Genomic DNA, 26334 nt, shown 5'->3' on the forward strand with positions numbered 1-26334 from the left:
TTCTACGGGGTAATAGTTTACGCATCATCATGATGGTTACGAGTACATACTTATTCTAATCAAAATGCAATCCGGTTATTGTATTGATGGTATCGTTCAACTCAAGTCTAGTCATGTGCAGATATATCAAGAGGGTACCAAGGGGCTGTGTGTGTGTGGTTTCGCGCGAACAAGTGCTCGTTTTTTTCATATTCTTAGTCTACGGCATAGAGAACCCCCAACTATCATACAATATGTACCATGCTCGAACCGCAAGCTCTGGTGCTTCATCAAGTGTTTTTTTAAAATAACAGCAACAACCATCTACTCGCAAAAAGCGCAAACAAAAGCCCCATCTCCATTTTGCTGGGGGGTCAAATATCCTCAAGATTGTACACAGACCCCCACCCCCCCCACTGCTCAAGCAGAACGATGCTTAAAACGGAGGCAGCCAAAAGGGGTATGAAGGATTCTTGACACGAAAGACGCTCATGAGGAAGCTGTACATGCCAAAAAGGACACCAGTCCACAAAAAGACGGCCAGCGACTGAGCGCGCACATCCTGGATCCTGGGGACCTTGACAGCCAGCGAAATAGCGGCAAAAGCAAGGACACCGTAGATGGCAGCGACGATCTGCGACTCGAGGCCGTACTGGTTGCTGAAGCCGCCTGCAAAGTAATTGATGCCACCTTTGTTATCACCAACAACGTAGGGCGTCTTGCGGATGTGATTGAACATGTGGCCACTGGTGAAGAGCAACACGGCAATCAGACTAACGGCAGCCCAGAGATTGCGGTTCTGGAGCAAAGGGACGACGTATGGCGAGGCAACGAAGATGGCAGTGATGCCGCCGAGGACCGAGGTGGTGATGGTGATAACCCTGACCCAGTTGATGGGGCGGGATACGGAGGGTTTGGGGAGGCCATCAGGGACTTGGCGGGCGACCCAGGCGTGGATTTGTTCAGCGGTTTGAGGACCGCCGGTGAAGTCGAAGCGGGCGGGTTGCGCGTCGACTTTTGCGTGGGGGCCGGCGGTGGGGTGGAAGTAGAGGAGGACGGGGGCGGTTTGGAGTTGCATCTATGCTTACTATTAGCTTCTACTATAACAGAAATAGTAAATGGCGTTGAATTCAGCGGGGGTTTGCCTCATACCGATTGAAAGACGTTCTTTCCGTCGACAAAGTCCAAGGTACCAAAGACAAGTCTGGACTGGCCGTCTTTGTCGCCCTTTGTCCAGCTATTACCCAGTAGGTCCCATTCTGGCTGGAAGCTCCGGCAGAGTGCACATCCGAACCTGGGCTCCAATGCCGTGAGTAGTACAGCAACACCGTAGTCTCTCGGCGACTTTGTTAGTTGGGCGTAGCTGGCATCGTTGAGCTTGAGCGGGCGGCCGGTAGACAGCGATTTGGCGCGGGCGTCATTGAAGCGGTCGCCGGCGGGCTTCTTGGCTGCGAGGGCTACAAAGGGCAGCAGCGATGCTGTGAGGAGCGTGAACCACCGCATTGTGTCGTGTAGCGGGTGGGGTGGATGGTTGTTGCTGGGAGACGTTTGTTCGAGTAGACTCAATGCTTGGGAACGTGGCCTTGACGGTTGTCGGAGCTTGCGGGCCTGCGTAATGGCGCTAAGGGCGGGCAGGGATGTGCGCGACTTGCCGCCGCTGCAGCCCTCCATGGGGACAAACACCCGTTGCCATTGTGAACCAGGCTCCGATTAAGCAGTGACTGGGGACAGGTGAATGCGATAGTAATCTTGAAAACACTGTGCTTGTACAGCGACCTGCATTTTCATTCATTTTTCAAATTATCCTACTCTTTCATCCCGTCGCGCTACTACTACGACTCGGCCCGCACTTCTCGGCGCTCTGTTTGTTTACCCAAGTCGCGTCTCCCGCAAACCCCACCACCATCAGTTCTACACCCCTTCACATCACAAAGCAGATATTACACCATGGTCGCAACCATGGATGCTGACATCGATAACAATTATGAAATGAAAGATGTAAGTGCGAGAGAACTGGGCCGTTGCTTCCGACTCTTCCCAACTAATTCCCCCCTTCTCAGCTTCAGCATGCGCTGCGAAACGCAAACTTGGAACTCAGCCTTGAAAGGAGTAAGCATTCGGTCGAGATTGTAGCCAAGGATGAGGAGATTCGGAAGCTGCGAGTTGCCCAGTGCCTTCTGCAGGACGAAAACAGCGACCTCCACGAACAACTCGAGGAAGAGCAAGGCCGTGCAGACGAACTGGACAACGCCCTTGATGACGCCCTCGCACAGCTGGATGAGCAACGGGCCGAGGGTGAAGCTGCACAAAACACAATCCGTACCCAAGCGCGGGAGATCGCGAATCTCAAGGTGAGCACGTCAAGCACACCGGCCAAAGCGCCGCTAACAATGACTAGGCCGAACTGAAAGCCATGGAGAACGTAACCTCCGACTCCAACAAGATCCTCTCCGACAAACTCGCCCTATCTCGCGAAATCTCATCGCTGCGCCCTGAAGTTGAACACCTACGCGCCCAAGTCGAATCAAATACAGGCCTGCTCACTGAGAAGCTGGCCCTGCAACGTCAGCTAACCACACTCCAAGCCGAGCTCGAGAACGAGAAGCGCACTGCCGCACGTGCACTGGCGAAGCAAGGAAAGAAGATGGAGCAGGATGAGGAGTTGCGCGGCGAGTTGGAGGAGGTGCGCCAGGAACTCGCCACCGAGAAGAAGGAGCGGATGAGGGCAGAGGTTGGGCTCGCAAAGGCTGAAAAGGCAATGGAGAAGGTACATGCTGATCTGGAGTCGCAACAAAAGTCAACGGAACAACTACAAGCCAAGGTTGAGAAGCTGTCAAAGAAGGAGGCTAGCAAGGCCAGCAAGCGCGATGAAGCTCATGACGCTGCGATTGAAGAACTGCGCCAGGAGTTGGAGCAAGAAAGGACTGCACGTTTGCGAGCAGAGAAGGCTAATAAGAACACTGGAGATCGTAATGCCGAGATTGAACAGCTACGTGAAGAACTAGAGCAGGAGAAGCGCGAGCGTCGAAAGGCCGAGAAGTCATCCAAGCAGGGTTCCCAATCGACAGACACCCAGGTCGAGGCTGTACGGAAAGAACTCGAAGAAGAGAAGCGTGAGCGTAAGAAGCAAGAGAAGGAGTTCAGCAAGACACTGGCAGAGCTTCAGGGCCGAAACACTGTGCTTGATGACAAGTTGAGCGCCTTCCGCGAAAAGCTACGGACGACCAAGGAGAAGCTCAAGGAGAAGGAGGCTGAGCTTGAAAGAGCAGAGAGGGCGCAGACGGCACCACCCGCTAAGAGCAAGCCGACAGTTGCAGCCAAAGCCGCCGTGAAGAATGCCCGGAAACGTGTCGCTGCTACTGCCGAACCCGAGACGATGCTGGGTACGCCAGGAGACGGCTTCCCTGCGAAGAAGGCTAAGCGTGGTACCTCAGTGTCTGCAGTTGGCGACACATCGACGTTTTCTTTGACACCATTCCTCAACCGTGCTGGTAATGTAACAGCTGCCAGCCCCATTGTTGAGGAGGATGAAGCAGAAGATGACGAGGCGGAGGAAGAGGCCGTCCAGGAGCAAGCCACTCCTACAGCACCGCCCAAGAAGGCTTCAAAGACTGCTCAGCCCAAGGTCAAAGCGCTGGCCCCAGCTGCGTCGAACAAGGCCAATGCAAAGCCTCGCAAGAAGAACCCTGCTCCTGCCCTGGAAATGGTCACGGAGGAGGTTTCTGAAATCTCACACAACACATCCAAAGAAGAGTCTGAAAACGCACCCGTGTCTATCCCGCTCAAGGACAACGACGGGCCTTCGAAGAAGAGCACTAAGATCAAGCCTCGCAAGTCTCTCATGTCGTTTGCCACATTCGCCGAAGAGCCAGCAGCGGAAAAGAAGAAGAAGCGTAAGCTCGGTGCTAGTGCTGGCAAGACACTATTTGATGCCGAGGATGGCGAAGACGCTGTGGCCTTGAAGCCCGTAGGTATCAGCAAAGGTCTTTTTGCTGCGCGCGCACTGGGCAAGAGTGTGTTGGGCAAGCAGGGTCAGCAACGACCTATTTCTGGTGGGTTCGGCATGATGAGTGAGGAAGCGTTTACGTTTTCACCACTCAAGAAGGATCGGAGGGGAGCGAGTATCCTCAAGTAACTTGTTCTGAAGTTGGGTTACGCGGAATCTATGTTGCAGCCGATATTATTATGCGGAAATTGAATATTGTTATTTCAAAGGCGTTGGTTGGAGGTTTGCTTATTCTTGCATGGTTGGAATGGGAGTTTTGTTTTGTCTTCGACTCCGAATAGACGTGCCAATTGGGCGACGGTGTCATTGTATGATTATGTGGTATGGGCCCATCTAGTTATCCAGTAGCTTCGTATATGCTATCTAAAAGTAGTTTCAGGCCTGCCTTTGTTGTCTCTTTCACTCCCCAGGTTAATCGTAGTTGGCTTATTTTGTGTCTACTACCAATCAGCATACACAGGTACACCTCGTCTTCGTCTCTACGCCGGAAAACAAGCGCAGTCCAACCTTAAAAAACCCTCGCGTTAGTTCCTCCAACACGGCGCTTAAAACAAGGAAACCCTAAGGCGCTTGAGGCGCCCATGTCGCGGCGCGTCAAACAAACAAAAATCCACTAGAATACGAGATTTGTTAACCCAAATACCGTGGCTATGGCGCAGCTGTGCGGCGTAGTTAGCAGTGGGGAGACCCCACGCCTTGTTATGTATACGGTTAGGAAATAGGCGTGTGCGCAGTAACGTCAGGCCAACATCAGCCAGCGCGGTCCTGAGTTTGCCATAAATAAAGGATAGTGTCTTTTCTAGAACACAGCACAGGGAGGGAAGGAGGGGGGCTGGGCTACGATGGAAGACATGTGGAAGGTTGAAAGGTGGGAGGGGAGGGGAGGCCTAATCAGGGCTATGTTATGATCACTAAAGCCTGAACGTTGAGGCACTAAGTTACCCTTTTTCTTCTCACCGGTGATCACTAAGAGCAGGATAAGGGTAAGTTCGCTCAAGGCGCAGTTGCGCGGTGCTGCTGGGCCAGTGTGTGTGTGTGACGCCGAAAACGTTTGGTGATTGGGGGGCGTTCGCCGGACCCGAGTAAATCAGAGCCCAGGTATGCGAGATATACGAAAGTTTTGTTGATGGGGTAAAAAGGAAAATTGGGAGGGGCTTGGGGGATGGATAGCTGTATGTCGTATGATCATTGTATGCAAGCGTAGACGCCATGCAGATGCATGTATGCGATATCCAACTGCGCGCATAGTTGAGAAGAAGGAAAAAAAATGACAAAGGGATGGATGGAGTTTGCTAGGAGGAAACTGTGCCGCTGGAAGCCTCCACCAACTGCTTTGGTAATACTACCGCGCCTCATCAGCATTGTTGTAGATGGTGTGGCGATGGCGCGCTTAGGGAAACGAGACAAAATGGCCGTGAAGGGCATTTGGGTCTGGAGGGACAAGGGTGTTGTTCTCTCTTCGCCACATGGACGCCCCACTGGCGGGACAGGGCTGCATGTATACCCCAGTCATGATGCGCCAATATGTGTACCTCGGCGCCGAGATAGAAGGAAGACTGCAATTAGGTGATACGTGACCCCGACAGTTGTCAAGTCGCTGACGTCGAAGATAATGGAGGGCGTGTGGCGGGTTTTGGTGGTGGTCGGTTGGAGTGTGCCGAGTGTGCCTTGGGAGTCTTGTTCTGCACGTCATGAGTGGATGGGTGTGAGTGGGCTTGGGGGGGGGGGCACCGAGTTACCCGTGTGTCTGTGTGTAGGAGGCCTTGGAGGCGAATAAGAATTTTGTCTTTCCGTGAGGGTTGGAAATGTCATAGAGGAGTATGGACAATGGTGATGGAGAATAGAAGCGGGATGTGGGGTTGCTATATGGTAAGTCGACCAGAATTGAAGATGGCAAGTGTTCAAGATGGAGTTGACCCAAACTCGCACCTCTCAAAGATGTTCACATGACGGCTTGAATCACCAATAAATTGTATGCCTCCATCCACATTTACCAAGTCCCGTGGGAAAGAGAGGAGTATAGCACAGCCCCAAGAAGGCGGCCCAGCTGCCGCACATCCTCAGGCTGGGCTAGCTTCCCCGCTTTCCCAAAGCGTGAATATCAGTTGCTCAGTTGATCGCGCATATAAACCAACCACATCCTGCCTGACACGTTTGAAGAAATGTCCTCTCACACTGCAGATTCCATCTCCTCTACAAAACCCATTCTATCAAGCAACGGAAAGAACCCAGCAAATATGAGCGACATTAATGGAAAGGCTCCCATGCCAGGTGCAAGCAACGGAACATCGACCGTCCACGAGCCCATTATCAAGGTTCAGCCCCCGCGACGAGAAGATCTTCAGCCCAGCTATGCCCGTGTTATTCAGCCCGACGATGCGGATGCCGATACAAATGGATGGTATGGCGGCATGGTAAGTTTATCCTCTCCTCGCCCCCCCCCCCCCCCCAACAGTGTAGTTCTTTCCATACTACTAGTGTGTACACATGGAGTCACGTGACTAACACCCGCTCCCCCACCCCCCAGATCAACACTCTCGGCAACCTAATCGGCACCTGCGGCGCCATCCCCTGCTGCATCGTCTGCCCGAACCCCTACAAGCCCGTCAACCAAGGCAACGTCGGCCTCGTCACAAAATTCGGCCGCTTCGCCCGCGCCGTCGACCCGGGTCTCGTCTACGTGAACCCCCTCTCTGAGCACCTCGTGCAAGTCGACATCAAAATCCAGATTGTCGAGGTCCCCAAGCAAGTCTGCATGACCAAGGACAATGTGTCGCTGCAATTGACATCGGTGATTTACTATCGTATTACTTCGCCGCATAAGGCGGCGTTTAGTATTAGTAATATTCGCCAGGCGCTCGTCGAGCGCACACAGACGACGCTGAGGCATGTGGTGGGTGCGCGCGTGCTGCAGGATGTGATTGAGCGGCGCGAGGAGATTGCGCAGTCGATCCGCGAGATTATCGAGGAGACGGCGCTGGGATGGGGTGTAGAGGTTGAGTCGATGCTCGTCAAGGATATCATTTTTAGTCAGGATCTCCAGGATTCGCTGTCCATGGCGGCGCAGAGTAAGAGGACGGGTGAGGCCAAGGTTATTGCTGCCAGGGCCGAGGTTGAGGCGGCCAAGTTGATGAGGCAGGCGGTATGTTTCTTTCCTCTTTTTTTTCTCTTTTTGTTTTAGCATTCCTCGATATTACCAGAGGAAGAAAAGTGGTATACTGACTCAAAGACAGGCTGATATTCTTTCTTCCGCCCCTGCGATGCAAATCCGCTACCTCGAGGCCATGCAATCCATGGCCAAGTCTGCAAACTCCAAGGTCATCTTCCTCCCTGCCCAGAACCAAACTGTGCAGAATGCACTTGCTCAGGCTGAAGCTGCGGGCCAGGGCCCCAGTGCCCATGGTTTCCAGTCCTCTACGGCTCAGGAGTATGGAAGTAATGATCAGGGCTTCCAGAGCGCTATCAATGCTCATGTTGTGGAGAACATGTAAAAGCAGTACGGTGTGGTTATGACTTGTTCTTTTTGTGTGTGTGTGTGTGGATTTCTGGTTTAGTGGCAGGTTTTGTTGATACCCTACTCCCCCTCGCCTTCCGCAATTTCACTCGCTTGTAATGTATGATTGATTTTTCTTTGGCTAGGAAGTATAGGTACAATGGTAATGATATGATATAATGAAATACCAAGTCAAGATATTGTACATACTTCTTCTGTTCTCCCCAAGTGTATCTAGAGAGTCCTGATACATATAACACAACGACAAATCTTCACTCACTCACTCACTTATCAGCCCTATTCATACCATTAAGTTTGAACATTTTTATTGATCCGCTTCGTTAAACGTCATCTATTTGCAAAAAAAAATGCCAGTCAACATGTACAACCTCCTCATAGGCCTGATTTGGGCTTTTTTTTGCACAAGTCCTTTGCCTCTCCCCCCCCATCCTTCCCCATTCCCGTCTTGATACATACACATCTCCTCCCTTCTTCCTATCAACAATCAATCAATCAGAAAAGAACAACCTTCCCAAAAATAAAAACGCTCCAAAATGCAACATATTCCGCCAAAATCCAACACAACCAAATGTGTCAGAAAAATGGGGAGTGGAAAAAATATATAACAGAAGAAGCCCCTCCCTCCTTTTGACTTTTCTCCTTCCTCGTTAAGGAAAAAAAGATTTCCCAGCGACGTGATGTGCAAAGAAGTTGATGCTAAGAAGAAAATAATTCGCTGTAAATGTGCAAACCCAGAAAGAAGACCGAAGATGAGAAAGAATATATGAAAGAAAATGTACGGCATAGGGAATCAAAAGGCGCTGGATGAGCAGTTGGGCGACGATGGACTGACCGTCGGGGAAAACAAAAGAGGATATGCGATCAAGTTTTTTGTTTAAGAATAATAAGAACGAAAACTAAGAAGGAAGCACAGACTTGTCCGTCGTGGCTCCGTTTGCCAGTATTGGCCGGATTTCTTTTGGCTGTGATTCGCCATAGGCCCATTTTGTGGCTGCGTTGGTAAGGTTTGCGCAGATTGGATCGACGTATTTAACCCATAGAGAGGCGCAGCGGTACAGTATGTAGTAGAACACGGCAATGGCAATGAGGATATGGGGAATGGATCCGCGCTGGAGATCTTGCATTTCTCCCTTTTCGTTCTTTGGTGGGTTCATTGCCGAGGGCAGGTAGATCATCCAGGTCAAGACCGTCTTGATGAGTGTGTTGTGAATCAGGTAGACAGGGAAGCTGACACGACCTAGGAAATTGAAGACAGGCGAGGTAAGCACTTTGCGTGCGTTTTTCGAAAAGAAGATACCGAGCAGGATAGTGGCGGCGCCCAGGTGATCCCAGTAGCGTCGGATATCCGTCTTCTCGGCTGTGAGCGTATGCATAATTGTGGCCATTGTTTCAGACCAGTGTGCGTTTTGGAAAGAGTCTTGGGGAAATCCGGCCATGAACATGCCGAAGACTATTAGCATCGCAGGAATAGGCGCGGGTAGAACCGAGGTAGCCGAGTCTTTGTAGTGGTTGTGTAGCTCGGCAACGAACATGCCGAAGACAATATTCAGGCCCTTGATGGAGCCGACCGTGAGTTCTGTTGCAGTCAGCAATTGGCCTGGCGTTGGCGCTCGTTGGAAAGTCAAGCTTACCTTTTCCTACTTGCCAAAAGTAGGCATACAATATTGCGTAAATGAGGAAACGCGCCTTGGGCCTGACAAGGACCGTGGCGAACATGGTCGTGTATACAAGGAATGCGCCCTCGAGAAAGAGATGCAGTGTCCATTGTGTGCCGTCATATTCGTCCCAGCCGATTACCCAAGTCTCCGTCTGCGCCTTGAAGAGAGACTTGAGCGCCATCCACAGCGAGGGTTCCTGACGGTGCCAGCCCTGTCGTATCCACTGGGCGTCAACGTGCTTGGTCATGTGGTATGCGTTTGTCTGGGCCAGGAACCAGCTGATTACGGTAGCGATCATGGTAGGCAGGATCAAACGTCCAGAGCGGGCCAATGCACTACGGGCGATACCGTGGAACGCTGCCTCGTGGTTGCCGGCGCGCGACTTTGAAATGGCACCAATCGAGTTGACATAGCCGGTGACGAGGAAGAAGATGGCGACGGCGCTGCGCCCGCCGACAGCGAGGCGGAAAAAGGGTAATTGGAACAGGTGGGGAGCGGTTTTTGCGTCGGCAGCTGGCTGGTGGAGCCAGGGTACAAAGGCGGTGCAGAGATGACCGCATACCACCATGAAGGATGCTACACCTCGGAGGCCCTACAGGACGCAATGTTAGTCGACGTGAGATAAAAAGGCTATCCGGGGCGGGTGTAACTTGCATCTATCCAGTTGGCGTCGCGAGGAGGCATTGTGTGTGTGTGTGTCGTTACGCAAGCAGCGATCAAGGGTATATAAGAGAGAGGGTGCGTGTGTACGTATGTGGTTGCGTATGTGTGCGTGCGCGCGTGGAGAAGCGATGTTGTGTAATGAATGCAGGGTTCAGGAACAGTAGGATAGAGTCAGGCGCATTGCCGATGCAGTGCGAGATTCCGGGGTTTGAAGAGGGTGGTGTATCCCCACTCGAGTCCAAGTCCGGGTGGATGTGTATGCCAGTAAGTGGTATGTAGTCTGCAGCCCAAAAAGAGGAAGCGAGAAGAAGCAAGGAAAAAAGGACCCAAGGGAGATTGTGTAAGATTGAAGCGGGGGGGGGGCAGATAGAAGAGGTGAGGGCGGGGAAGGGGGGTGGATAAGAAAAGAGAAGGAAAAGGCAGACGAGAGGGAGAGTGAGAGGGAGAGGGTGGTGGTGGAGTGGTGGTTAGCGGGATGGGATGGAGCCAACGAGTCGCATTTGGCCCAGCAGTCGACCCTGGGCCTGAAGCAAGGCGGGAGGGGGAAAGGTGGGCAAGCGGGCAGCAAGTGGGCAAGTGGCTTAACACGTCGTGCCAGGAACGCGTGCACTGCGCCAGATAGACGCGCCTCACTGGGCAATGCGAGCGCTGTGGGCCGCCTGCCAAGCTGGAGCCTCGGGAAGGCGGCTGCTAAGCTCTCATGCCCATGCGACTCCCAAGCAATGCAAGGACATGACGGCGGGCCCCGTCGATGCTTGTCCATGTACATGCCAATAAGTACTTACGTCCAAAGTATACGTTACATATCTGCATACACTGCCGATACTGCCAAGTACTACATCACGCATTCATAAGCCTCTGTTTACTGACACATCTACATAGGTATAAGGATATACATTATTACACCTACTCTACACCTCCTCCTCCTCTGCTAGTCCACCACCACGACTCGCCTTCCGCCGTCTCTGCGCCCCAAGAATACCCGCACATGACTAGTCATCATCACTCATCACGCTACTCTAGTCTCTCTCTCTCTCTCTCCCCCCCTTCGGACACGAGAAAAGAGCGATAAAAAAAATTGCCGTCCCTTTCAACGAACGCAATCCCCGTGTCCCCTTGACGCCACCGTGCTAGGCGAAATGCAGTGCCACTACGCCACTAGGATGCGCCCAAGCGGGATAACGCTCGCCTTCTTGGCACGCTGACGCGGACCTCCGCTCTACCCGATACCAAAAGAACCCCCTGAAGTCAGGGGCTGGCCGTCCTGCCCGTGTGCCTGTGTGAAACCCCCCTCGGTTGCCCACAAAACCTCCCCCGCTGCAAAGTCATTGAGCCCATCAAGGACGTGCCGTTTCAACTTGGTCAGGCAATTTCCCCATGTCGCCATCTTGATCGTCGTCTGCCCTGCTTAGCTTTGCTTGGCTGTTTTGGGTCCCAGGGATTTGATGTTTTTACGGGGTAGAGCCGTTGGCTTCGTTGCTAACGTATGTATGTAAGCCTGTACGTACCACGCTGGACTCAGTAGATACGGGCTTGGAGAGAATACGACATAGGGCCATGAGACGAGCACGAAGAGGGAAAGTATATCTTACCTTCCGTCTCTAGCCACTCACTCCGCGCCTCGTCTCTTTGTTTATCCATTGGCACAGCACGCCTAACAATCAACGATCCGCTATCGGTCAATATAGTCTCTGTTAATCTCTTTCTTGTTGCCGCAACAAATAATGAATAGTAGGGGAAAAAAAAGGGGGAAAATGGGGACAAGCGAATATCATTTCATCCTTTGGCTAAATTACGCAAATACTACTCTATCATCACACCCACACTCGCGCTTCCTCGGCCTTCCCCACCATTTGTCAAACCCCTCCCCCCCCCATTTACAAACTCCTTCAACTCTGCATCTCCCACATTCAAAGCAATACACAACAAATTTCGAGAAGAAAAGGCAAGAAAAAAACAATAACGATTCGTATCGAATAAATTGCAAAAGGCCGAATATATAATCCATCGCATCCCATATACGACACCGTACACAAGCCAGAAAGGAGCCCTTGGCTGCAAAGGAAAAAAAAACGCCCTCTACGCCACTTGTCCTCTCTCTTTCTCTCTCTCTCTCTCTCTCTCTCTCTCTGCACTCTTTACACTCTGCCTTCCCTTCTCTGGTATGAAAAACGTAGCAATAATAGTACAAACCCAAGCATCCACATTCCCCCAACTAGCAGCACTGTGCGGGCGCACCCGTCTACCTCCAGAACGCGTCCTACGCATTCTCGCCTTCGCCGTTGTCATTATGCATCTCCGTCCCATGGAACGCATCGCCAAATGCACTGTCATCTACTAGATCTAGCCCAAGATTGTCGTCGTGCCCGTAGTCGGCCAGAGCATCCCCCGCACTGTCCAGGTTGTCGAAGCTTCCAAAATCCGCTCCGTCAAACATACTGCCTGCATCCGCCTCTAGATTGGTTGCTGCAATCCCACTGCCCCCACTACCACCTGCTGCACCGCCGTTACTTCCATTGTTGCTTGCTTGGTTGTTGTTGTTGTTGTTGTTGTTGCTGCTGCTGTTGTTCACGTTGGCTTGCTCGGTATTGCCGCTCGCTTGTTGTCCATTTCCTGCTTGATCATTCACCATCACCCACTCGTCGCCCTTGTCCCCAGCTCCCGCCATGCCAGACATCTCCACGTCCAAGTCAAGTAGGTCTGCCCCCACATCCAGGTTGCTATCTTGTTGATCAAACGTTGCCGCCTGGTTCGTGTTGCCGTGCGGTGCGTTGGGTGTTCCGTTCGCAGATTGCGACTGGCTCGGAGGCTGCGACAGTCGAGGCAGTGAAATGTTCCCGATAGGTGTTCCAGATATCGATCCGGATCCATATTGATCAAGGAGTTCCGCTGTAGAATCTTCCTCCATCGCTCCGTCGTTGTTGGCTCCCACTGACGTTCCGTTCGCGCTCTGCTCACCACCATCCCCATTCACCTGCGGCTTGGGAGGTGACGGTTGCTGCACCTCCATGAACCCGCCCTTGTCCACGCACAAAACAGCCTTCTTTGCCTCAAACGTGACTCCCAGCGACTTTTGCAGATCCTCTACAACTTCCTCCACTAGATTCGCACCGTCACCCTCGCTCTCAGCAGAGCGTGAAAGTTCTCGTAATCGCCGCTCTGCCTTGATATATGTCCGCGTGCGCTTCAGTTGGGCAATCTTCTTCGCATGGTTGGCCTTCATCTTATCAATCTCGGCTTGCTCATTCGTCGTGTATTCTGTCACACGCTTCTCAAAGCCCTTGAGCTGCTCCGCATCCAGCTTGTAGTAATTCTTGATCTTGTAGTTTTCTTTCCCCATCTCTACATTCTCCGCCCCTGGAGCGTCCAGAATGCCGGCAGTGAGTGGAGCTAATTCTCCCATAAGACCCAGTCCAAGATCAATCGGCGTAATCTTTCCAATCGCATACGGCGACGAGAAAATCTCCTCCATCCATTCGTGGTGTTGCTTGTATCGCGACAAGCTGATTTCGCGTGGTGTTAAAAAGTCAAACGCATCTTGTGTGGCATTCTCCTCTTCGTCAAGTGTGTTATCCGGTATGATTGCGCCTGGCGCCGGCTGGCGAGGCGGGGGCTGTGTCGGCAAGCGCTGGCGTTTGGCCGGAGGCGGATGCGCAGCATATGGTCGGCCTGGCTGCATCGGGTTGTAGTAGGGCTGCGGGCCCCTCATGGCTTGTTGTCCAAACTCGACCTTGGGCCAGTTGGCTTGGTCAACCAGCATAAACTCCTTGCGCATCAATGGTCCTGCTTGCTGTAACTGAGCGCGCGTCTGTAGCTGGGTCTGCACATCGCGCGGTATGGGGATCTGAGCGGCCGGAATTCGGTTTTGTGGGTCTGCCGGCTTATAGTGGACCAGCCAGAGATTAGGATCAATGGTACCAGGTCCAGCAGCTATCCTGTAGCGATGGCGTGCGTGCATCGCATATGGCTCATGTGGGTAGTGGTATCCGCTGTTGTGTACAAAAACCTGGAGGGTCTAGACGGCATTAGATGTTGCAATATCAGTACACCTCGGACACACATACATAACCGCGCACATTCATGTCGTATGCGCTCTCGGCATCCGCCCAAACCATTCCATCCGACGCAAACATATTTCCCATGCGCGGGGGCTGCCAGGTGAGGATAACGGTGCCATCTGGCGGGGGAGCTGCCAGGAACGTCCACGCAACGGGCGAGGTGTCGCGCACAATCTGCGGGCCTTTGATAAGATACTCGAGGGCCTGAGCGGCTTGCAGGCCAGGCAAGGTCGGGAAGCGATACGACGATATCAGATGAACATGGGCAAGCTGTCCTGTTAGTCGGGCAAGACGGTCGCGGAGCTTTGGCAAGACATACCAGGTGATTTGGAACCTGCGCACTCGGGTCGGGAGCATGGTAGGCCTGATTCATGCCGTACATGATGACTTGGGTAAGGCGACAGCAGTGCCGCGTCGATCAATTCGAGTTGGGGTGTTGATGCAGCGGGCGCGAAAGCTGGGGTTGATGTCTGGAATCTTTGGCGCGTTGAACCACAGCGCGACTGCCAAGGGCCTTGCCAAAAGCGGTTAGCACAGTCACCGCTGTCGAGATCATATCACGGCCGCTGAGTCCACATAAGTATAACGCGATTTCTTAAGAAAGATCAAATACCAGTTTGTTTGGTCTTCCGGATATTCATGGGTGATATCGAAACTGTCAGCGAAACACCCCAGATCTGCATACCATTAGTCCTCTTAACTTGGGTACTATAAGATCATCACTTTATCTAAATCGAGTTTCATAGACGACTATGGCAGAATGGCGTATTGACAACGAGGACTCATCTAGAGAACTGGAACCTCATGACCATGAGCGTTTTCTAGCACCTCATAGTTATATTTTTGATTCGGGATAGACTCAAGGAGGCTTCCTATTGGACACTCTCGATAAGCGGACTCGGTGGGAGTGCTATTATGGTATAAGGAAATGGTAGGAAGCGGATGCAGACGCAAAATGAGCAGACTACGAGCTACGTATGAGTTGTTGGTTAGGTTACAGCGTTTCCACTGCTTTGATTTCATAGTTCAATGCTACTTCATACCCATCGAGCTAGCAGGTTAGCAAGGCCATATCCATATATGTAGCTTGTGCATTTTGCAAAGTGAGGGGATTAGGAGAAGGAATTAATGAGACCATGATTGGATTTCTACTTATGTCATGTGTAATTGCCCCCAATAACCACCCACTAATAAAGTTTCCTGCGTCTATGCTCCTTGTGCTCTGTGATTGATTGGATGGCCTCCGCTTCGCCTGACTTCGCACCAGTGCGGGGTAAGTACTTGGGTACGTTACTTTACGCGCTGATTTTTGCTACATATTACAGGTTGACATCTAAATCTACGTTTCTCCAGTGTTTAGAACAGTCATATGACGCCGACTCTCACGAAATATACACCTTTCTGCCCAGCCTGAAAACCGCGTCGCTATCGCGCACGTCAAAAGTTTCTAGCCACAAGCAACTCTTCGGCCATGCCTGAACCCAGCCAGTACTTCAACTTCTTTGGACTGCCTCGCGAGATCCGAGATAAAGTCTATGAATATACACTTTGTTCTTTCAGTCAGCACCGTGGCCCGTATGACATCACACAGTGTGCAGCTTTGTGCTCATGGACAGACGTGCAAATATGCCATTTCACCGGGAATCTCAACCTCTTGCTTGCGAATCAACAAACCCACAATGAAGGCTACAAGATTATGTTGGAGAGGAATCAATTTGTCATTGTTCAAATCCACGACTCCGTGAACGAATGTGCAATGATACATGGCCATTTACCGCCAACATTTGTTCTCTATTCCGCCTACCACAATGAACTAGAGCAAATGCGTCCGGAATCGTACCCATGGCACACCATGCGTATAATGCTAGGCAGCAAGAACAATCTGCCAGGAGAGATGGCGATGAATGGCGAATACACTGAGATTGCCATGTTATTGGAAGATTGTATGGATATACTCAAGAGATTTGCACTTCGCGTTACCGATGAAACGCTGCCTGACCCAAATGGAAGATTGCCTCCTACGCGACTACCGATAAAGGTAATAGTGGACCTCAACCCCAAGAGGAAAGAGTGCGACAGGGAGACTAGCTACATGCATTTACGAAAATCCCGCTCAGCTATCGACCAGAAAAAGCTTCTGAAGCACATAGGAGACACTTTTCGCGCTTATGACAATTTTGAGATCAAGAATTGTGATGACGAAGCACTTGCTGCAGAAGTTGTCCAGCAAGTATCCAAGGATCCGTCTATTAGTCTCGCTTTTTTCCAAACTCACATCGAAAGACATGCCCACAGTTCTGAGGCCTCTTGGAATCAGGGAAACATCGTGGAATGCGCCAATTTCTGTACCGAGGGGCTCGAACTAGTCCACCGCGTTCGGTTCAGCGCTCCACTCGTGTACCAACTGTGTGACGAAGGTTTACAAAATTGTCTCCATACGAGCCAGGTGATTCACAGGCTATACTACCTCTTGGCACGGTGCACTTTTGCACATCTCTCCACGCTAATGGCCAAGCGTGTCGAAAAAGACAATTATCATTACATCGGCGATACCGCCCATGCTCTTTTCGACTTGCTCAAGACGCACAAAAAACGTATGCATGGTTTCTTATCGCATTACAATCCTCCCATTCACGAAGAAGCCGAAATGAATTTCATGAAAGCGAAAGCCCTACGTGTAGAATGGGAGTTTCATTCAATGGCACCATGGGGCGAGATGCTCAGGTGCATAGAGGAAGCCAAAAGGTTGCAGCCGGACAACCCTATCTATGAGGAAGAAGAGAGAAAAGCAAAGATTTGGCTCGAAGATGATGCGAGATATAATGCTTGGTTACGTACTGTAGATTGGGCGACACATCTAAATATGAGATATTGGAGAATGGAGATTGATAAGTCGGTATTCGAATTCTGAAATGCCTTATCAGCTAGCGATATGAGAATGAGCTAGTTGACGTATATTATGGCTCCAATAAAGTTCATTCAAAGAGATGAGTACGATATCGCAATTGGTGAAGGTTAGTATGTATGAAAGAGCGATGAGTAAGTACGTGCTCGCCAGACTATGAAGAGCAATCAGACAATTTGCTTAAACTAATCCATGTAATCTTAATACACCATCGGGGCGTAGGCTAAGTTTCTATGTTAACCTACGGGTAAACAATCGTCGAGTTTGGTTTATCATGGAGTATAGCCCCGAACAAATGCCCACGACTCGTTGTATGGTATAAGCAGTCTGGTGTTACAAGTCGAGCTGACACGTAGCTCTTGTGACGTCTAGCCTGATCATGACGGAGCTGAACTGGCCTAGTATCAAATCAGCTAGGTTAATCGATGGTGGCTTAAGGCGGTAAGGATCAATGTTCGTACCGTGTAGGAAATGTGGTCGAAACCAGATAGGATTTCATCATCGCCCACTTTTGAAGTCTAGCGTGCTGCATGCACAGACCTCCTGTGGCGGGTACTATATTTGATCTACACTTGGGACTGGATTGCTATAGCTTGAAATCCTGTAGAAAGGTACGCATATTGAAGATCAGTTTAACTTAAATAAGGCCATCTAAGAAATGAGGCAATGTGGTAGGGTAGAGATAGCGCTATGGAGTCAGGGAAGGTTGAACATCTACTACATAACAAGATATTCAATATTGCGTCACTTTGACATGTCTCAAGTTTACTCAAGGAATGCAGAGCAACATCAACTATCATTGGTTTAGTATCTGACGGTTCCTGAGCTGTGTTGTTTTTCCCTTAGATCGTCGATCGCGTTAGGAGGTTTAGCTCCATCAATCTTGGGCCCGGAAGCATGAACTAGGGAGGAAAGCATTTCCGCTTTGAGACAAAACATTAAGACCAGCCAATTGCAATGAATCCACCGGTCGATCTGCAATACAAACACGGCACAGGTGCTTCGTCAGACTAGCTGATAGCAACACAGGTTGGACCGCGGATCCATTTCTCAAGGAAAACGGACGCCATTCGTTCTATATAGCCACAGCGGTCCCTTGCATAAATTTAGAAGCTTCCAAGTTTTGCACAAGGTTGCGATCATTAAGAAATTCGTGGAGCTTCAAATCACACCGCCTCCAAGCACTGCTAGTGCACTCATTCACATTTCACTTGGGATTGTTTCGTGGTAGATCATCCCATGAAAGCCCTGTTTGCAGGGCAGACAGTCCTTGTTAGCACAAGATGCTTGACGGAAGCTCCATCGCAGCCATTCTTACAGGCATTCTAGCTCTATGCGGCGCTCTTGCGACAGCCTGGATGTCCGGGTTGAACGAAAGACGACTAGAATCACGCAGAAATCGAAAAGCACTTGCTCGCTATTCGGTACCTCTCCTTATCGCATCTTGGGACCTCGCCAACTGGCTCTACGATATCCTCGAAGACAAGTACTATGGCCCGGAAAGATGCGAGGCCTATGGTGATGGCTGGAACCCGAAATTTACTTCGTTCTTGTTTGGCCAGTACTTCGCTGGCGTACACATCATCCGCGAAATGACGCAATATTTTGCACACATAAGAGGTGAAAGGGCACACCTTTTGAAGAGACTTCTCTGGAAGATTCAAGACGAATTCATATCAATGCATTATATTGGACGCGAAAGTCTAGGAGTTCGTTGGTTTGAAGGCGACCTATTGAGTATCCAGGAACACATGACCATCGCTACTGATCTGGATGGCGATGGCAATGAGGCTGAGCTACGCACAATGGGATGGGTCGAATTTCAGAAGCACTACATGGCAAGAACTGCAGCGAATAAAGGCGACAAATCGAAGGAGTTGAAGAAGGTATTCGGGTGGTACGAGGAGGAATTGCAAAGCATCATCTATCGCCGTTTCAAATACTTGTACTCGACTATATGGGAGGGCAGCGACAATCCCCAAGGGTACGAGAAGACGAGGGATAAAATAACTAATGAGAAAGAACTTGAAGTTTTAGAGAAATACGAGAGGGACATCCAAAAAGAAAAGCAACGAAACCCGGGAATCATCACTGTTATACCCGATCATCGACTTCGCCGTATCCAACACCTTCTGGTCGACCTCGCGACACTCTTGGACAAAGAATCCGGCATGGAGTTCAACCGCCCAGTACGGAGATGTCACATGGACGTTGGCGAAGCTGTGTTATCCCATGATACTGTTTTGCTAGCTCACAAAGATCAGGCTACCGCGCTGGACGAGGGCACGGCTGTACTAGCTTACAAGACTCCTGTACAGCCTCAAGGGACCCGAGAGCCCTTCAGATATCGAATCCTCTGCGATTGCGCTTCTGCCGAATGTAATCCTGGAAAAGAAGACTTCAAGCATCGCGATCTGGAGTCTAATAGGATACAAAACGGTCTTGTGAAGAGAGCCACGCTGCGTTATCGCGATTCCCAGAAGCAAGAGATAGATCGGAGGAATTCTGAAAAGAAGAATACGGAAAAGGATAATGGATATCAGTGCTAGAATTTACTTGATGAGCCTACATCACGAAAGGAGATTCGGCCCTGATTCCGTTTAGTTTTATCTTTCCGAAAGTCAAGAAGGCTTTCTAGATATTTTAAATTCATTTCCATGTGATGTACATCAGTTACGCCAGCTGTATGGGTTATATGCAAGAAGAGGCCAGATACTAAAAAGTTCGCATTTGCATTGTTCTGCAGAAGAAACGATAGAAACAAAGAGAGAAGTCGATTTACGACAGAATATTTACATACAATGATGTTCCCATCCTGAATCATGCTTTGTTTCTACGAAGCTCTTTCGCCAGCGTAGCCCTTCACACATCCGGGGGAGGCCTTGTACCACAACGCTGGTTCCTAGAACCCTTGACCAATCAATCCTCGGCCACCCATCCTTTCTTCGCAACAAGTCTTTTAAGCGATTTTACTTACCCGCCAAAGGCAAAAGGCAGAAATAGATGCGGCGGGGCCAATAGTGATGATACCAACTGCAAACGCTATTGTAAGCATAGTCCACTGAGCTTTGATAATTTTTGCTCTTTCCATATTGCGGGCAGTGATAAAACACCAGAGCACCCCAGACGCCATGAGAATATAGTAGTCCCACAAAAACATGTTATGATGGCCTTGGTATGATGAGATGCCGTTGTCTGGTCGTGGAACAAAGATGCGTGACAAAGCAGCCTGAGGATCATCTGATGTGAGGGACTGAGCAACAGTATAAAAATGCGCGCAGATACTGATAACCAGTGAGGCGAGAAACAACCATCCCTCAGACTTTTTAGATTTGCTCCAACCTCCAGAACCTTTCACAGAAACCAGATTGGCGATGCAACCCAATACGCTTTGAAGCACGTACACATAGATTGGAGAGAACATCCAAGCTATGGCCATCATCTGTCGTGTATTGCTTTCCTGGAACGGGAAGAACATAAGCAAAGTTGGTACGAGCATCCCAAGAATGAGAGCTGGTAGCAGTGTGTTTGCCTGGGTAGATCGAGAATAAAGTGCCGACGGCCACCAAGTTTGCGGGTTTCCAGTGCAAAGATTTTCAATCAGGAAAAACAAGGGTGCCATGATTGCAATGGCCGAGACTTTGCTGAGCGTGAAGAAGAGAATAGCCCAGCGGACTGGCGTTAGATAATTGCGCGCTCGGAGCGACTCCACTAGCCATATAGCAATGATGACGAATTCGGAAAGAGCAAGATTTAGTGTGAGTAGTCGGTAGCCTGTGTCCCAAGATTCGATGGCTGGGAAGTAGGCTGCAATCAGGGTGTTCATGTTGGAACCAAGGACGGGTACGTGGTCGAAATTGAGCATTTTCTGTGCCTGACCCTTGTACACGCCTTCTTTGATTGCTGTCTCAATTACATCCATGGTGCCATCGGCCATAGGTACTACACCTAGCGTATAACCGGCAAAGCATACCAGTCCAAGATAACCGATGATGGCGACGGCTTTGGAAATGGTTCGTTTTTGGGATGGGATTGCGAGCTCATCGTCGTAAGGAATTTCATGGGGACGCTCAGGTACTGGCAAAAGATGTGACCGATGAGCACCCACCATCTGCTGGCTCAACCCGTTGACAACCGGATGAGGATCAAAGTGTCGGATGAGATACTTGTCGACCAGCTTATAAACGGGCGTTTCCCATGCGAAAAGTCGCTGAATTGCTATGGTCGCATCAATCAGACTCTTTATACGTCCATATCGAATCGCATGCGTTTTGGAAAAGGCGCGGCTAATATGGTCAGTGTTGGGGCTGCCCTTTGATTCGCGCAGCATGATTGCGATGTTATCGGCAAACACAGCAGCAGATTCTATGGCTGACTCGCCGCCTTGACCGGTCAGTATATGGAACTAATATGTCTAGTCAGCTAGAGTTTGTTATGAAAGTATACTGTGTGCTCACTTTCTGTGCGGAATCACCCAACAGAAACACTCGCCCCCAGCTCCAATCTTTGAAAACATGGTGTGACACCATCGTAGCATCCCAAGTCTCAGAATTCTCAAAAATTTCACCAAATGAAAGACTGGGGGTGATCATATCTCTAGCCTCTTCTCTGACATACTCCAACGCAGCTGTTTTTTCGAAGCGTGGAAGGTCCGTACCATAGTGCGGCTTGTCGAGTCGGATGAAAAGGAACCAGAATAATCGGTTCTCATGCCCAGCCATTACTGCGATAGTGCGATTCTTCTTATGTGTAAAGCAGACGTTGGTTGCCCCGACATCTCCCGGTGACTTGGAAATGCCGAATACGCACTTATACTCAGTAGACATTTCTACACTGCGTGTTAGATCAAGTGACTATAAAGCCTGTAAAATCTGTGCTTGCTTACCGCGCCAAATCTTCTCCGGAAAGCGTCCCGGCGATGCTTCGTTACCCAGTCGCCACATCTCAGAGCGAACTTTGCTGTGGACACCATCCGCACCAACAACAATGTCGCCTTCGAAGACGGACCCAGACTGGGTGAACACCTTTACTCCCCTACTTGTATGTTCGATCTTCGCCACGCGCTGGTTGGTATGTACGGCCGACTTGTTCCGAATATGTTTGAATAGGACTCGCAACAGTTGCTGACGACTGAGGAAGAGCACACCATAGCCGTGTCTGTTCTACAATGTTAGCGGACTATATTGTCTCTCATTTTAGCCGCAAATTTGAGATTACCTTTCTGCAATCAGTTTACCGATATCAAATGAAAACAGCATTTCGCCATCCTCATCTCTGGCCGTGATATTACTAAATGGTGATGCCAGCCGTGAAATATCCTCATAGCAGCCGACCTGATCCAAGATGCGCAAGCCATGAGGATACAAGCCAATACTCGCTCCAAGTTGTGGTGCAACGTCGTTGTAGGCCTCCAAAACGATATAGTCGATACCTAGATTCTGTAGCAGGTTTGCCAGTGTGAGACCAGCCACGCTCCCCCCAACAATGATCACTTTGAATCTTTTTTGAACCATCTCTGGCCTTTGTCGGTGGACACCTTTCTGCGTGAGTGTGTGTGTACCGGTTTTGTGTCACGACTAGTGGCATCTTTTCTCAATATAAATCGTTTGACTTGGTACACATAATCCCTGCCAGGGTCATATGTTCGGAAACCGAACAGCGTCATGGTGCATCAGCGGCTCTTAGCTAGGTTTGCTTAGAGATACTAGATGCGGTTAGACCGTGTGAAGCCGTAACGACCTTCCCGATATTAGAAATATGAACTAATATTCGATGTGAAAAGTATATAAGTTTTGAGTGGGGTACTGTCCTCAAGAGAAGGGTTTGTGCTAGCTCAACTACGTAACGCCGTAATGCAATACCATGACTAGCGCTAGCCTTACCAGAAGTTTGTATAGCTCTTGCACGTAACATTTTACGGACCGCACATCCCTGTTACTTCATTCTTCCCTGTCATGTCTCTGCAATCAAACCGAAAATAGTCCGTCGGTGTGTCCGGCGAAAGGAAGATCTACAATCCGACAACATACCAAGCGGAAGGCTCTCAAAGCAGTGAATACGTAGTAGTGCCGAAGGTCCGAAGGTCGTGAAATATATCATGTTTGTGATTGTGCGTGTATTGCGATGTCTACACAAGTTCCATAGCATATACACTCCAATCTCTAGAAACGCTTACTATAGCACACCATATCAACATGTTGGCATTTGATGTAAACGGTATATAATCCTTGCTGATATATTTTTGAATGGTATATGAGTGACAAGTCTGACATCGCAACAGAATCACTGGCGTCTCCGGCTGACAAGCGTCATCTTTTCCCGGTACAATATAGTTATAATTATCTAGACAGCCTACCCGAGTTCTTCAGACTTCCTAGTCTAAAGCTGAACGATGCTTTCCACGAACAAGCAGCCTGTTCAGCCTCGTCATTTCTCAGCACCAACGCTATAACAATTTCACCCGAGGCTGCAGGCCTCCCTCGTTGGACTGCCCTCAACTGCTTCCGCCAAAGTAAGCACTGGAATGCTGCTCTAGCCGCTGGCATCGAGCAACTTAAGCTATTCGCTGCCGACGACTTTTACGGTGAGCGGACAAGGAAAGGACAATCGTTTCGCCAGGTCTCAAGCAAGCTTCTACAAAATGCCGAGAATGGATTCCTCAGGTTCACACTATACATGTTCCCAGAGTGCGACGAGCACAAGGCCAAGTTAATGGCGATTGTTATGGTTTATGTCTTTGTGTTCGATGGTAAGAACATCATTCCTGTAGAAAGGCCTAGCTTGACGAAAGGCTGATACAAAAGCTTCTAGATCTCTGGGAGGCCCATGAAGATACAAAGGTAACTCATACCTATGGCGTTCTGTTCTGGTGACCTTGGAAAGCTAATAACATCAAGATCCCCGTTATTCAGGAAGGGTTCATTTCGCATTTACGAACTCAAGCTCCCGCCAGGACACCACTCCAGATCTCGATTGAAAATACTATTCGGGATCTTCAGAGCTATGCAGCAAGAGGCGGCCAGGACGTCATTGATATGCTTGTTGAATTCTGTGCGCACCCTCCGCCACCACCCGCGCAGTTCATCAACTTGGATGAGTTCCTGGCCTATCGTCGAGACGACGCTGCGGTGAGGTAAAGGCTTCTGTACTCCTAGAATATAATTATGGTGAAGCTAATTGCGTCTGCAGATATGTCCTAGCATGCACCAAGTTTTCAATCGGTTCGAGCATCGAAATCAACAGCCCTAAGCTGCAGACGCTGGTGCGGCTCTTCGGAAACCACATCGTCTATGTGAACGATCTCGGCTCATATGAGAAGGAGAAGCTAGCGTATGACGAAGGCAAGGTCGAGTATTTAATAAACACGGTACACATGGTTGAAGAGCTTCTTAGCGTACCCGGACAGGGAAAGACTGTTACATACGGCTTGCAACTGCAGGTTGAGTGTGATATTGATGCAGAAATCGGGCGGCTCAAGGAAGAGCTTATGGATGATGAGTATGACTTTGTCATGGCTTGTGTGGCTACGCTGGCAGGAAACGTGCTCTGCTCATCTATCATGGACCGATATGGTGGAGATAAGGCGAAGCTTGCTTAGTCGGAATTTGGAGTACACTCGTTGTCCCATATTTATTCTGCTATTATCAACACAAAATTTCAGAGTTTTTGACAACCAGTTGTTCTTTATAACGTCAATGTTCGAGTTGACTATATGTACAAATATCGTTGTATCGAACTCTTGAACTGTATGAAAGATTGCTATCAACAACAATGTCGAAGTTTGAATATGAACATAGAAAATCAGCATGGTGCTCATTAAGGCTGAGTTTAATCTTTCTTAGATATTCAGTATCACCAATAATTTTCGATAGCCACCCTATTTCGTATGATATGCTTGCGAGTTTGTTTGTATTCGTCGTATGTCCTTTTCCTGAATATCAGGAAAATCGTCACCAGACCATGCAAGTTGCCCAATCCAGCTCCACTCCTTTATAGATATCAAGGCACGCAAATGGAAAGGACGAGTATGTTATCCTTCAAAAGTGAAAAATAAAATGATGGTCTAGGTATAGCATATACTACACTGTCTGTCTAATGAACACCATTACTAGCCATCCGGATGAAAGCCTGCTCACACGCCACATGCACTTCCGGGATCTCATATTCGTATTTCCTCAACGTATCCTGCACCTTTGTAGTATCCAGCATACAATTGCTCCGCCCACTCTTTAGCACCTGGTTCTGTTCCTCGACACTAAAGTTCTTCCACGTAAAACTAGGCCGTACGTGCTTCTTGAACAGCGAGAGAACCTCATTATGCGATATAGCACCGGGATTGACAAAGTTGAAAACACCCTTCTCGTTGTGCTCGGTTAGGATGATAGCTGCAGGAAGGAGTTCATGGAGCACAGAGTGCGAGTTGGGCACGTTGACCACACGGTCGTATTGCGTGATTTTCGTCACAACGCTACGGGGATGAAGGTCATCTGATACCGGCATGCGGATACGCAGGATGAGGCAGTTTCCGTAGTGCTTGATGACATTTTCGATGTGCCACTTTGTTGCCGAGTAGAAGTTGCCAGCAAAATTTGACGGGTCTGTTTCTCGAAAGCCAGGTCCTCCAATCGGATGTGCCTCATCGTATGCGTACAAGCCTACGAGATTCCAAGTTAGTAAACTGATCCCTGGTGTTTAGTGCACCGGAAATGGGGGAGTGGGGATATCGTACAAGCAGTGGAAAAAGTAGTCACATGTATCCCGCGGACAAAACAGCAATCTACTAGGTTGATGGTTCCAATGACATTGGATCTGATCGTCTTCTCCTTATTGTCCTCGCACCAGTCGACGTTTGGCACTCCGGTGTAGCCGGCACAATTCAATACGTGCGTGGGCCGGACTTGGTCGAGCTCTTTCTCAACAGCTTCGCGGTTTTCCATTCGGACCGTTGTTGATACAACCTGCTTTCCTTGATCGCGGAGGAGCTGGATGAGTTGTCCGGCTATCCAGCTATTGCCTCCCCAGATCAGGAATACCTGGTCACTGGCTTTGCCCGAGGTACTCATTTTGACAGTAAGTAGAATTGGTCTGTGGTGTGATATTTGCTTTAGATTGATAGAAGGTGTTTGGTCGTAACGAAATCAATTCATGCACAGGTTATTATAGTACGTTAGACTAGTATTGAGTAAAAAGTCCGCATCTAGGAGCCCCGCTTGAATACGATCAAAAAGTTTCTTTTCATCAATTGCAAGTCCACTGGCTATACTCAATCAAGCATCCGCATGGGCTCGCCGCTTTATCATGAAGCTATTCTCTTGAAACTGCCATATGCGATGTCATGGCAATGCAGATGCTATTTTGGCCAGGATGCTGGTAGTATATCTCCAATGGCCCCACCTGAATGCTAGCTTACCGTGGATGCAGGCGGAACCGGATTGCGTACTTCGTATGCATACACGGAATTTACCATGTTAGGTTAGCACTCTGACTGTCATAGCGCTGACCGAGAATGTATTAGTAGTGTTGCATAATTTCGTGTAAAAAACGCATGTAAC

The 26334-nt window shown here is 49.7% G+C and overlaps 11 protein-coding genes across 11 annotated transcripts; 5 read left to right on the plus strand and 6 right to left on the minus strand.

The window, feature by feature from the left end:
• Positions 1–415: 415 nt before the first annotated feature.
• On the minus strand, positions 416–1482 carry COCMIDRAFT_31383 (uncharacterized protein; the record flags this gene model as incomplete). The annotated part of the gene is made up of 2 exons (XM_007683933.1): positions 416–1057; positions 1132–1482. The coding sequence occupies 2 exons, from the start codon at positions 1480–1482 to the stop codon at positions 416–418; spliced, it is 993 nt and encodes a 330-aa protein (XP_007682123.1).
• A 444-nt stretch (positions 1483–1926) lies between these two features.
• COCMIDRAFT_43 (uncharacterized protein) lies at positions 1927–4114 on the plus strand (the record flags this gene model as incomplete). Its single annotated transcript, XM_007683862.1, has 3 exons — positions 1927–1977; positions 2040–2330; positions 2378–4114. 3 exons carry the CDS (start codon positions 1927–1929, stop codon positions 4112–4114), a joined length of 2079 nt encoding a protein of 692 aa, XP_007682052.1.
• Positions 4115–6222: 2108 nt separating this feature from the next.
• COCMIDRAFT_31385 (uncharacterized protein) lies at positions 6223–7476 on the plus strand (the record flags this gene model as incomplete). The annotated part of the gene is made up of 3 exons (XM_007683934.1): positions 6223–6399; positions 6513–7127; positions 7219–7476. The coding sequence occupies 3 exons, from the start codon at positions 6223–6225 to the stop codon at positions 7474–7476; spliced, it is 1050 nt and encodes a 349-aa protein (XP_007682124.1).
• Positions 7477–8395: 919 nt separating this feature from the next.
• COCMIDRAFT_21232 (uncharacterized protein) lies at positions 8396–9725 on the minus strand (the record flags this gene model as incomplete). Its single annotated transcript, XM_007683894.1, has 2 exons — positions 8396–9075; positions 9131–9725. 2 exons carry the CDS (start codon positions 9723–9725, stop codon positions 8396–8398), a joined length of 1275 nt encoding a protein of 424 aa, XP_007682084.1.
• Positions 9726–9991: 266 nt separating this feature from the next.
• On the minus strand, positions 9992–10369 carry COCMIDRAFT_79346 (uncharacterized protein; the record flags this gene model as incomplete). The annotated part of the gene is made up of 1 exon (XM_007683997.1): positions 9992–10369. A coding segment is annotated over one exon (378 nt), but the record flags the coding sequence as incomplete, so codon positions are not given.
• A 1711-nt stretch (positions 10370–12080) lies between these two features.
• Positions 12081–14260, minus strand: COCMIDRAFT_79737 (uncharacterized protein; the record flags this gene model as incomplete). Its single annotated transcript, XM_007683998.1, has 3 exons — positions 12081–13835; positions 13885–14148; positions 14198–14260. 3 exons carry the CDS (start codon positions 14258–14260, stop codon positions 12081–12083), a joined length of 2082 nt encoding a protein of 693 aa, XP_007682188.1.
• A 1089-nt stretch (positions 14261–15349) lies between these two features.
• COCMIDRAFT_79877 (uncharacterized protein) lies at positions 15350–16789 on the plus strand (the record flags this gene model as incomplete). Its single annotated transcript, XM_007683999.1, has 1 exon — positions 15350–16789. The coding sequence occupies one exon, from the start codon at positions 15350–15352 to the stop codon at positions 16787–16789; it is 1440 nt and encodes a 479-aa protein (XP_007682189.1).
• Positions 16790–18141: 1352 nt separating this feature from the next.
• COCMIDRAFT_31389 (uncharacterized protein) lies at positions 18142–19292 on the plus strand (the record flags this gene model as incomplete). Its single annotated transcript, XM_007683935.1, has 2 exons — positions 18142–19202; positions 19271–19292. 2 exons carry the CDS (start codon positions 18142–18144, stop codon positions 19290–19292), a joined length of 1083 nt encoding a protein of 360 aa, XP_007682125.1.
• Positions 19293–19742: 450 nt separating this feature from the next.
• COCMIDRAFT_79568 (uncharacterized protein) lies at positions 19743–22296 on the minus strand (the record flags this gene model as incomplete). Its single annotated transcript, XM_007684000.1, has 4 exons — positions 19743–21188; positions 21241–21611; positions 21669–21940; positions 22001–22296. 4 exons carry the CDS (start codon positions 22294–22296, stop codon positions 19743–19745), a joined length of 2385 nt encoding a protein of 794 aa, XP_007682190.1.
• Positions 22297–23035: 739 nt separating this feature from the next.
• COCMIDRAFT_79881 (uncharacterized protein) lies at positions 23036–24380 on the plus strand (the record flags this gene model as incomplete). Its single annotated transcript, XM_007684001.1, has 4 exons — positions 23036–23531; positions 23594–23622; positions 23695–23915; positions 23972–24380. The coding sequence occupies 4 exons, from the start codon at positions 23036–23038 to the stop codon at positions 24378–24380; spliced, it is 1155 nt and encodes a 384-aa protein (XP_007682191.1).
• Positions 24381–24874: 494 nt separating this feature from the next.
• Positions 24875–25845, minus strand: COCMIDRAFT_31392 (uncharacterized protein; the record flags this gene model as incomplete). Its single annotated transcript, XM_007683936.1, has 2 exons — positions 24875–25437; positions 25512–25845. 2 exons carry the CDS (start codon positions 25843–25845, stop codon positions 24875–24877), a joined length of 897 nt encoding a protein of 298 aa, XP_007682126.1.
• Positions 25846–26334: the final 489 nt, after the last annotated feature.

This window comes from Bipolaris oryzae (genome assembly GCF_000523455.1).
Source record: "Bipolaris oryzae ATCC 44560 unplaced genomic scaffold scaffold_0, whole genome shotgun sequence".
Lineage (NCBI taxonomy): Eukaryota > Fungi > Ascomycota > Dothideomycetes > Pleosporales > Pleosporaceae > Bipolaris > Bipolaris oryzae.